Source organism: Herpailurus yagouaroundi, unplaced genomic scaffold (assembly GCF_014898765.1).
Source record: "Herpailurus yagouaroundi ecotype Mexico unplaced genomic scaffold, PumYag 29, whole genome shotgun sequence".
NCBI lineage: Eukaryota > Metazoa > Chordata > Mammalia > Carnivora > Felidae > Herpailurus > Herpailurus yagouaroundi.
Genome location: NW_024412377.1, coordinates 11,243,148 through 11,254,964, shown reverse-complemented (window position 1 = coordinate 11,254,964; position 11,817 = coordinate 11,243,148). Strand labels below are relative to the sequence as shown.

General features: G+C 44.7%; 1 protein-coding gene across 1 annotated transcript in view; it reads right to left on the bottom strand.

Annotated features, from left to right (window-relative positions):
• Positions 1-8,048: 8,048 nt before the first annotated feature.
• Positions 8,049-11,817, bottom strand: part of OTULINL (OTU deubiquitinase with linear linkage specificity like) — a 31,527-nt gene continuing 27,758 nt past the window's right edge. Inside the window, exons 7-8 of the mRNA XM_040494150.1 lie at positions 10,763-11,032; positions 8,049-9,825 (exon numbers count right to left, since the gene is read on the bottom strand). Coding sequence (XP_040350084.1) covers positions 9,652-9,825; positions 10,763-11,032 — 444 coding nt within the window. The 3' untranslated portion in view covers positions 8,049-9,651. The remainder of the gene's footprint in view (positions 9,826-10,762; positions 11,033-11,817) is intronic.

Here is an 11,817-nt window from a genome sequence, read left to right as displayed (position 1 = left end):
ATGCTTTCTTTCTTTCTTTCCTTTTTTTTTTTTTTTTTTTTTTTTTAAGCCAAACATCCCTTGGCTTAGTTTAGCAGCATTGTTAACCTCTGAAATGTAGGTAAGCTTACTGTCTCCAACACAGATGGGTCCAGAAATAGATTTCGTGGGTTATCCATTTACAATACCAAACTATCCTTTCTGATATCCACTATGAGGTTCTCCAAAGAGTTCCCCTTATTCTTAATGTCTAGAAAACCACAAATGCAATCTCATTAATGAGAACCACCACCAGGTTTAAGCCTCTCAGGGCCTGGGTACTCTGTTTCCTGGCCCCAGGCTGTGTCTTAACATAGAGAATATCCTGCAGAAGTCATAATAGGAATAGGGAAAACGATATCTCATTACAGTAAACATAAAACTAACTTTTGATAGAGCTGTTAGGAATTCTGTGCATGAGGTCCCAGATAATCAGATTTGACCTTCATGCTTCTGTGTAAGAGCGGGGGAGCCAATTTCCACCGCCGTGGAAATTTACTACCCGTGGCACAAAGAGAACAACAAATTAAGGAAGTCGTCATGCAACCTGGAGGAAGTAGACAATGCCAAATCCAACCTTTGCAACGTGAAGTTTGAGTACTGCAGCCAGAATGCATCACAGACCTAACCCACTGCAGACTAAAAGGTTTGCTGCAAATGCACCTACGTGAGGTTCAGAGGACCTGGAATCCACTTGACATCAAAACGCTGCAGGAAAGCTCCCAGGACTTTGGTCTGCATTTTTTGTTAATGGGAATAACACTCACTCCTGGGGTTCTTTGGTCTTTGTTAAGTTTATTTATTTTGCAAGAGAGAGAGAGAGACAGCGAGCTCGTAAGTGGGGAAGGTGCAGAGAGAGAGAGAGAGAGAGAGAGAGAGAGAGAGAGAATCCCAAGCAGGCTCTGCACCATCAGCTCGGGGCGGGCGCTCAACCTCACAAACCATGCGATCATGACCTGAACCAAATTTCAAGAGGGTCGCTTAACCGATGGAGCCACCCAAGTGCCCTTGGTCTGCATTTTTAAAACACCACACGTGTAGCTGCTCAGCTAACTAAACAGATCAATAGAAACAAACCTTTGCAGGAGGGGAATTACTCTGGGCACCTGCAACTTTTTCTTCTTTTTATCTTCACCTGACCACCGAGAAAAGTACTTCAGGAGGGCAGCCTTGTGTGACGGTTACCCTAACACTCGGGTGCCAGCTGGCATTTGTCTCTGCTCATCTTCAGTGAATTCATTAATATTTTTATCTGTAGGATGTTCACTGATAAGAGTACTAACCTTAATTATATGCTAATCTGAACCAGATTCTTCTTCTTCCATCGTTGACGGTCACTCGCGTGTGCACCTGAGCTGTGAAAAGCTCCACAAACAACAGATATGGTTCAAGGCACACGGGGCTCACACCCGCTTCCCAGAAGTTTTGAATCTGTGCTGCCGACACACTGGCCTCACGCCCTGGCCACAGATGATTGGATAGAGTGGGCCATGTGGTTCAAGGGCTATGGGTCGGCTGAGCCGACCAGATTCTACTTCCTGGGGATTTGAACTGGTGGACTCAGATGCAGCTTGCCTTAGTGGTGGGAGCAGCCAAATGTGCCAGGAGGACGAAGAGGGGGAGCCTGAGGTAGAGAGAGACCAAGAGCGGTACGGAGAAAGACATCTTGAGCCACGAGGCCAGAGCTCATCTGAACCGTGAGACCCACAGCCGGAAACCTTAATTCTTGGCTCTCCTGGGCCCAGGCAACTGCCAAGGGAACTAGATGTACTTCCTGCCCTGTTGCTCTGTGGGGTTCTCGCTCTCGGACTCGCTTAAGTGCTTTTCTGTCATCACAACCCAAACTGCTTGGACAGAACCCAAAGCAGGTTAGGAACCTCCTATTGCTTGCATTCCCGACCAGGCTGACTTAGGCTCAGGCGATATTTCCTGCTGATCGTAAAACAGCCACTCAAGCCGCTAACCATTTCTCATTCGCAATGAAACCCACAGAGAACTGGGATTCATGGATTTTCCAAAGCTCTTCCGTCGTGCGGCAATTTAGCTCAGGGCCTCTCTTTGGCCCACCATGTAGGAATCCTGCAAATGCTAAGCAGAGCGGTGGTCGTGTGGAGCTCTGAAGACCGTCAGGAGCCAAGGTGAGATGAGTGTACCTGGGTCTTACAGCCTGGTGGAAAACCTGTTATTTAAGTATGCCCTCCTACCTCACTTGCCACCGAGAGGTATCTTCCTCTGTGCTGGTGATAAGCCTCCAGGCCTTCACTTTTCCTGATTTCAGCTGCGCACGGTGGGTGAGTCCTGCTTCTGACTTTGACAAATATCTGAGATGCACTCAAGTGTTCCTGCCATGGGTGTGCAGGTGCGGGCCGCCCGAGCCCTTGCTTTCTTTTAGCCACACCGCCCTGACCCTACATCGCTGTCTCCACCCTGGGGCCTGCAAGGAGGCTCTCAGAGCCCGGGCTGAGGTCAGGCCTCTTTCACAGGCATGGAACCAGGCACTTGTGCTCCCCTGACATCTCAAGGTTCGGTTCATGCTTAGAAATCCGTGACCCCACTTCATAACGTCCTTCCACAAGCCATATTTACTTAAGAACCTGTTTCTGGGTGAGGCCACTGTCCTTGGTTAATTTTAACCTCACTAGAGAGAGAATGTTACCAAAACTCGGTTTGACCTCTCATGTCTACTGTGGCCGTTCCATAGGTCATTGTGACTTGGTGACTATGTCAGGGGGTCACTGACTTCAGGAAGCTTCCCTCCCCAGGACATCTAAAAACGTGCTCTCTGTAAGTTCCGGATCAATAAAAAGAAACCGCAGGGGGAAATAATCCCACTTTACTTCTTAGCTGTACTTGGCTCTCATTACCAACTTGCAACTTGGAATTTACTTGATATCTGTATGAGCTCTGTTCCAGTCACAATGATACCAGACCCATATCCTTCCCCACCAGAGCTTGAAATCCAGTAAAGAAATAAAGTGTCGTGATAAAGATGGACCAGTAACAGCAAAAACCCCACAAAACAACAACAACAAAACGCACCGCTCTAGGCAAAATCCCAAGCCCCTACATAAGTAGCATCAGAATCTATTGATTCTTTCTTGCAATCCCTGTTTCTGTGCTTCTGGGTGTGCTCTATAGGCCCGTGTCACATTGTGAACCCTTTGTTGTCCGTCTGTCTGCGGTAACACGTACAGAAAGGGAGAGGAAGCGTTTGGAAACTTTTACAGCAACTAGATCTCAAGGTAACATTTTTACTGTACTTTACAGAGATGCCACGTTGCAAAGGATTGGAAACTTTAAGAAGCTGTGCCTCTCTGTGAATCGTTTTACAAGCACCGTTCTGCCACAGTTTTCAAAGGGAAAAGGCCACGTTCCTTCCTGCTCTAAAAAGAAAGCCGTGCAGTGTTTCCTTCTCTTGTACAGCGCAAGATGTATTTTCATAGCTGTTTGCTCTTGTAAAGACATACAGGAGGGACAGCCGAAAATGCAACTACTAAATATCACGGGTCCCACGAGCAGATTCAAGTGTTCCGTTATTACCTTGTGAATATAAACCGAGTGGAAACATTAATTTCTCATGTACCTACCACTGACTAATGCATTAAACATAGATCACACACTCACCACTGCTGAGTTTTTCTTTTCATCTCTCCAGCATGTTGAATTATAGCTAAAGTGGGGGGAGGGAGGGCGCCTGGGTGGCCCAGTTGGTGAAGCATCCTACGTAGGCTCAGTTCATGATCTCACGGATTGTGAGTTTGAGCCCTGCATTGGGCTCTCTGCTGTCAGCACAGAGCCTGCTTCGGATCCTCTGTCCCCCCTCTGTCTGCCCCTCCCCTGCTCTCTCTCCCTTGAATATAAATATTAAAAAATAAAATAAAATAAATTATAGCTAAAGGCCACTTCTGATAAGAAAGATGTATTTATCTTTCCTATTTAACTACAATAATACGAATATTTTAAAACAAACGCCATTTTCACCATCAGCGCATCTCTGCTCCTTTTTTTGTGTACAGGAGTCTGAAAGTTCCAGAACACTGAAGCAACTTTCCGGGTCTTTGCTCCCGCTGTTGATCATTTTGTACCAGCTGCTTCTCTTTCCCTGGCCCCAGGGGCCTTTCCATGAAGCTCAGTTCAGCAGAGAAGCCAGCACCCAAAGGAAATTCACACACATGCTGACAGGTACTTGAAGCATTCCCAAGCTGTTTCCCGGATTTTGGCCTTGGGGATGGCAGTGATAACAAGAATTGGGGCCAGGAAAGTCTCAGGCTTTTGCGTCTGTCCTGATAAATTTGTTGATCGATGGTAAGGTGCAGTGGAGTAAAGCTATACAGTGTCCATGAAGCATCTTAGCATTACTGACCTCGTTCTGCCTTTTCAGACTTGAGGGTGAAGAGAATAAAACTGTAAAATGCTGTGCTTATACCTGGTTTTAACACCCAACCTCTATTTGGTTCCAACCTCTATATGGTTATACCCATGTAAGGCTTTATAAATTAGGAACAAAAAAAATTATTTGCTTACAAATAAGCTATTTAAATGGGGGGGGGAGCCCCACATTTCTGTACGTAGGAATGCTTTTTGGAACACATTCCCGGTTTAAATAAGCTACCTGTGCAGATGGGTTTTACAACCCAACCCATCTGGACTAAGCCAGAAATACTTAAAGCAAGCATTTTTTTCAGTTTACAGAAATCCTCTTGACTAAGTTTTCCAAGAATCATCACAAGGGACACTGATGGAAACAAAGGGACTTAAAGATCAGCCTAAGCCCTGATGACACTGATAATGAGGACCAATTGATCATTATATACAGAAAGTTGGGCTTGATGTTATTGATTTATTTATTTGTTATTTATTTATTTATTAAAAAGTAATCTTTACGCCCAACATGGGGCTTTGAACTCATGACCCCGACGTCAAGGGTCACGTGCCCTACCGACCGAGCCAGCCAGGCGCCACCCAGAAAGTTGGTTTTTAAACAGAGAGTAGTCTTTTTCCAGAGACACCAGCCAGCATTAAACTTTCAATCCCACGCATGCTTCACCCACTTGGGCTGGCTTTGCCCCGTACTTGTTCCGACAGACCCCTCAACTCCTCAAACCCAGTCTACAACTTTCAAGTGCAGTCACACAGCACATACCTCTGGCTGGTCTACAGAGCACTTTGGCCTAGGGGATGTTGGATACGGGAGTGAGTGGTTTTCCATTACTTACAAACCCTGTTGATATTAAACCCAAACAGAATCCAGATACACTTTCGTTTTCTCGCCCTACAGGACAGGACGGGATTAAAACTAAAATGAATTAACAGAAGACCCAACCATTTTGAACAAGTAACATAAAAGTGATTGTACAATTTGGACCCACTTAATTTTGTGTCTGACTGTTAGACAGTCATGATGAAAACAGGACTTTTCTCTATAGAGAAAAGTGTACGTAAATATGGTCAGTACTGAGGTAAACAATAGTCAACCTAATGACAGGTAACCCAATAGACTGTTAATGTTTTAGATCCATAAAAATATATGTTGTTAGTTTTACATTTTACACAGTAACCAGTCTTAAGCAGTGGAAGCACATTCCTGTAAAAACAACCGTACCCCCTTAGGAACTTGCTATTTAAGTGAAAACTAACACTAATTCTGAATTAGTCATTTCTTTATTCACATTTGTATAGGTTTCCACATATGAGGTTAGCTGTCAGTCTAAAGCTTTACCTTCTTTAATGTGGTACTCAGAACTTAGAATTTTTTTCCTCCACAAGATTAGCTTCGACAGAAATAAAATGGTCTTTCTTTGATCTCACTAAAATATGAGAAAATCATCTGATCTAGAATAACAATTATTTTCATGCAAAATTCATTTGCAGGCAAGTCCTTGGAAAATTAACATAAATGTCCCCTGATTCGGGCTCTTCTTCTCTCCTGGAGGCCAGGCAGATTCTACACTGGCTTGTCTGGCTCTCTTTCCCATACATAGAGAAGGCCCTACGTCTTCCTCCACGGGCGGAAAGGACTTTGGTTCAAGACTGTGATGGCCCACATTCAAGAAACTCAAGTCGTCACAGTGGCCTGAATTATACAGAATTGATACAGTTCTTTGGGGACCTTTTAAACGGTGTGTGTTCGTAGGATGAAACCAGAAGCCACCTGTTATTATTTCTTCACTTTGGAGATGAAGTAGAACAGGATTTGCCCGATCCATTTGGTCACCCAAACCTCCCTTGCATTGGACGTCTGCATGGAAGTCTGGAGAAAATACTGAGATTAGAAGGCCATGATATAAAGAATGCGGAAAGTCAAAGAAGTCCAAGTACCAGGGGGGGGAATGAAACCTGCCCCTCTATCAGAAAGTCCATCTTGACGATAAAAAGTCCATCCATCTGGGGACGGATGGTGGTGATGGTTGCACAACAGTGTGATGTCCTTAATGCCACTGAAGTGTACATTTGAAGGTGGTTAAGGGGCACCTGGGTGGCTCAGTCAGTTAAGCATCTTGACTTTGGCTCAGGTCATGATCTTGGGGCTCTTGAGCTCAAGTCCCGCGTCGGGCTCTGTGCTGACAGCTCGGAGCCTGGAGCCTGCGTCGGATTCTGTGTCGCCCCCTCCCTCTGCCCCCCCCCCCCCCCCCCACTGCTTGCGCTCTGTCTCTTAAAGATGAATAAACGTTAAAAAAAATTTTTTTTAAAGATGGTTAAAATGGTAAATTTTGCCACAGTAAGAAAGTACATCTTGCCACAATAAGAAAGTCAGTCTTGTACTACTATGCATATGACCCCTCAGTATGGACACATATGGCCAAAATTTAAGAGAAACATATTCTTAAGTCAGAAAGGGACAAGGGCGTATGTTTGCATTTTTGCTATAATCTTCTCATCATTAAAACATGTGAGGTTAGAAAGACATTAAATGTTGGCATCATATAGGAAATTCACCTCCAGGTTCTTGTTGGCATTTAAAAGTGGTGCTAATGTATATGCAGTTCCCTCTAATTCATGTGTTATTCATTATACAACTGAATTAAAAATAAAACAAAACTGGAAACACCCAATACCTCCTCTCAAATTCTTGACTCAATGCCTTCTGCAAACGTGGCAATTATTTAAAGGTCTTTACTTTTTACTTTCTTTGTACTGGGATGCCCCTTTTCCACAATTTGGTCTTGCCCCATCCTGCCCTGCCCCCCAACACAAGGTTAAGGATAAACATAACTGATTAGTATGTCACAGAGCTTTGGGCTGCTAATCCCTGGGAAAAAGTTCTTCCTTTCAATCCTGGACTGGTGTGGAAATCATAACACTGAGTAAGGAGATGCCAAGTGAGTGGTAAGGTACAAACGCTGGGTAGGTGCCTGGACAGCTCACCTGGAACCAAAGTCTAGAACAGACATGCCATGAGTATCAGTCACAGTGACCTGCTACAGGCCGTCACTGTAGCTGCCTACGAACACAAAGGGTAGGGTCCATTTTCTCATGGTCACAGTAATGTATCATGGGAAGAACTTTCAATGGGGTCAGTTAAATGACAGGAGTTATGCAAAACCATAGACACTTCCAAGCAGGAATGTGCTAGAAAGATCAATGAAGAACTCCTGTTTAAAACAAAAAGAAGCGGGGCGCCTGGGTGGCGCAGTCGGTTAAGCGTCCGACTTCAGCCAGGTCACGATCTCGCGGTCCGGGAGTTCGAGCCCCGCGTCGGGCTCTGGGCTGATGGCTCAGAGCCTGGAGCCTGTTTCCGATTCTGTGTCTCCCTCTCTCTCTGCCCCTCCCCCCGTTCATGCTCTGTCTCTCTCTGTCCCAAAAATAAATAAACATTGAAAAAAAAAAATTAAAAAAAAAAAAAAATAAAACAAAAAGAAGAACTCTTGTTTCGTGTGGCTCTCAGGGTGACAGAAAGCCCCTTGGTCTGAGCTAATTGCTTTCCAACTCTTCTACCAGGAAACTGAGAGCAGGCACAGCACAGTGTGCATTAGACGTCCGGCTTGAGCAGTACACACAAGTGATTATCCCCAGTACAAAAGATCTGGATGTTGTTTTCATCTGCCACAGCAATTAATTTTATTTCTACTAGCACAGCAGTATGAACATGGGAGAAAACATTAGCATCAAAAATGTTCAGTCGCCCTTAGAAAGGATTTGTAACTTTGAAGTAGCAGACCATTAGGCAAGATTTTAAAAGCTATTTTGTATTTATTGAAGTTCAAAACAGCCTAGCAAAGTACCTTCAAAATAAAGATGACCAGAATAAACTAGAAAAGTATTTCCAAAATAAAGATGACCAAAAATTCGTTAGCTCGAGCGTATTAGTTGTCAGTTGCTGCTCTAACCTAACACATTACCATAAACTTAGTGACTTAACACAAGCGTATTATCTTACAGTTCTGCAGGTTAGAGATCCGACACGGGTTCCGTCCCACTGGGCTAAAATCAAGGTGTGGGCAGGGCCATGTTCCTTTCTGGGGGCCTTGGGGAAGATTCTGTTCTCTTCCCTTTTCACCTTCAGAGACCATCCACATTCCATGGGTCATGGCTCCTTCCTCCATCTTCAGAGCCAGAAATAATGCGTCTCTCTCTCTGTCTCTGTTCTGTTATTTTACATTTTCCTCTGATCCTGACCCTCTCCCAATTCCTCTCCTCCCCTCTTAAGGACCCTTGGGATTACACTGGGCCCACCTGGAGAACCTAGAACAACCTCCCAGGTCAGATTAGTACTTTCATCCCACCTGCAATCTTCTTCTTCTTTGCCATCTAACCCAACGTATTCCCAGGTCCCAGGGATTTGGACACAGGCATGGTGATCGGGGGTGGCATTATTTTACCTACCACACGTTAAATACACAGGTAAATACACATTAGATACACCACAGTTAGTATTTTGTAATAGTTCAATAGTTGTCATTCAGTTACCTTAATCTACAGAATTAATCCTTTTTATCATAAAACATATTCAACTGGCCAGATGCAACAGTAACAAAAAAGTGTAAAGTGATATAAAACAAATTGTACAAGATTACAAAGTAGTGATGATTTGTGTGTGTGTGTGTGTTCATATATGTATATATAAAACTATACAATGTATATACATGTGTATGCGTGTGTGTGTGTGTGTGTGTGTGTGTGTGTACACATACCCCATACACATAGTTTTACAGTTAATTAAGTGGTTCTAGAAAATCAATATGCCATAAAGATTCCTGGGAAAGTAATGCTTATAAAATAAGGCCATGTTTATAAAGATCTCAAATCAAAGACAAGGTTCCTAATGAGAACATCCAGGTTACAGACAAATTCGTTCCTGGTTAGTCCTTTCCCCTTCTCCTCTCGCTTTCTTTCCTGTTGTACTGCCCAGATTTCCTTTCCCGGTGCCCTTAACGGCCTGTGGCATGTGAAATGACTAGAGCCCGTGTGAACAAGGTCAAACCACCAAACACAAATAGGCCGGTTTGGAGGAAGTCGCTGGAAAACAGAAGCATGCCATCCGTGCACCTCTGTGTCCAGGGCACCTGCAGCTCCGGAGAAGAAGGTCCCGCCCCTTTCAATGGTCGCAACACCAGCTTTGGTTCTCCACCTGGACTTTGCTTGAACGTGTGACCGCTGTGAACGGCGAGGGCCGGTGCCCAGCCCACGCGAGACTTAAAAGACAGGAATGTGATAGTGGCGGTCATTCTCTGTCAGCAGGGAGATCTCGGGCCACTCCCTGAACGGCAAGTCTGGGTAGCAGACCTCAAAGTCTCTGGAGTTAAACTTGAACAGTCTGAACACTTTTATCTTTATTTCAAGGGAGTGTCCAAGAATAAACATATCGATCTGGAGAAGAGACGAGAGAGAGGTCACAAACACACATTTCCAATTTCCCGCCCCCACCAGGGGAGGGAGCGTGTTCTCCTGAAGCTTAGGAAGCAGTGCCCTTGCTTAGGAACCAGACCCACACATGAACCACCGAAAGGCCAGCGTCAGGAACAAATGCCCACGATGCGGAAGGCAGGGGACAAGCAGAGGAACATCTCTGTAGACCAGCATGAGGTTACAGGGGGTAAAAAAAAAAAAAAAAAAAAAAAAAAAACTAATAAAAAGTAAAGGATGCTCACTCACAGTTAAAATCACACTGTTTTCCAACTACTTTTAGATAAATTTTTGTAAAAAAATGGCAGGTAATTTTGCACACGGCCTAAGAGAGCAAAGCAAAACAAAAGAAAACCTCTTTTCTATGGGAATGAAAAGGTCTTATCTGGATTTTAAAGTTGTTAATAACTTCTTTTTTTTAACCTAAAGTTGATTTATTAGTTTTAATCATCTCTACCCCCAACATGGGACTTCAACTCACGACCCGGAGATCAAGAGTCGTATGCTCTTCCGACTGAGCCAGCCGGGCGCCCCTAGGATTTTTCCAATGGTGTCTATTTATCTGCACTAAGGAACCAAACGCTTTCCCAAACATTATCTCCTTCTCCGGCTGGACTTTCTCTCGGTTAAACTCTGCTGTGGGAGAACTGCCACCATCTGAGAAGCAGAGTGAAAGCTCAGAAGGGCCTCCAGCACTGCTCAGGGGCCACGGGGCTTGACAGACACACGGCACACTGCACGGAGCCGTGAGGTTTTCACTCTTCTTTTCCTCCTTTCAGGGGCAGTGACATCAAGCCACTGCTTCGCCGCAGGTGGGTTTATCAGCTGAAAGTAAACTCCACACACCTGTGTGTTTAGGCACTGCCATGGGGTCCTGAACACAATCTTCTGCCCCAATTACCTGCTCCAGTCCACATGTGTCGCCCACAGAATTCAGGTGGTTCATCATGAAGCTCAAAGGGTCAGAGGATGTTTCCCGGGAAAACAGGAGCCGAAAAAGACTGGGAATGACTTTCTGAGTCTTCATTTGCTCATAAACTTCAGTGACTTGATAGAGCATGATGAACTTTAGAGCTTCGTAAAGTTTATATTCCAGAATCGCATCAGAAAAGAGGATGTTGCACATACTTCCTCTCTTGTGATAATCTTTAATTCCACTAAATTCAGTCCACTGGAAACACAGATGTGAGAGTGAGATTTACAGGGTAGAGGTGAATACCGACAGCATGGCATAGTTTTAAAGTACGTATAAAAATAAACCAGAGATTAATAGAGGGGACCTTTAACTTTTCATTTTTGACCCTGATTTTTTAAATTTTTTTTTTCAACGTTTATTTATTTTTGGGACAGAGAGAGACAGAGCATGAACGGGGGAGGGGCAGAGAGAGAGGGAGACACAGAATCGGAAACAGGCTCCAGGCTCTGAGCCATCAGCCCAGAGCCCGATGCGGGGCTCGAACTCACAGACCGCGAGATCGTGACCTGGCTGAAGTCGGACGCTTAACCGACTGCGCCACCCAGGCACCCCTGACCCTGATTTTTTTTAAAAAAATTTTAATGTTTATTTATTTCCGAGAGAGAAAGTGAGAGAGAGCGTGAGCGGGGGAAGGCCGGAGAGAGAGGGAGACACAGAATCCAAAGCAGGCTCCAGGCTCCGAGCTGTCGTAGGGCTCGAACTCACAAACCACGAGATCATGAGCTGAAGTCGGACGTTCAACCGACTGAGCCACCAGGCGCCCCTGACCCCGATTTTTTTAACCACAAGTATATATTACTTTTATAATAACAAACTAGCTTAACTATCTTTCAAAAAAGCACCACCGATTAGGTAAAAAACCAAGCAAGTCAGTTTCCTAAGACAGCTTAATACAGCTGGGTCGCACGGCAGATATTCCAGAGACGAACAGTAATAACTAGTATTCTTTGCCACTCACCATGTGCCAAGCACGGTTTAAA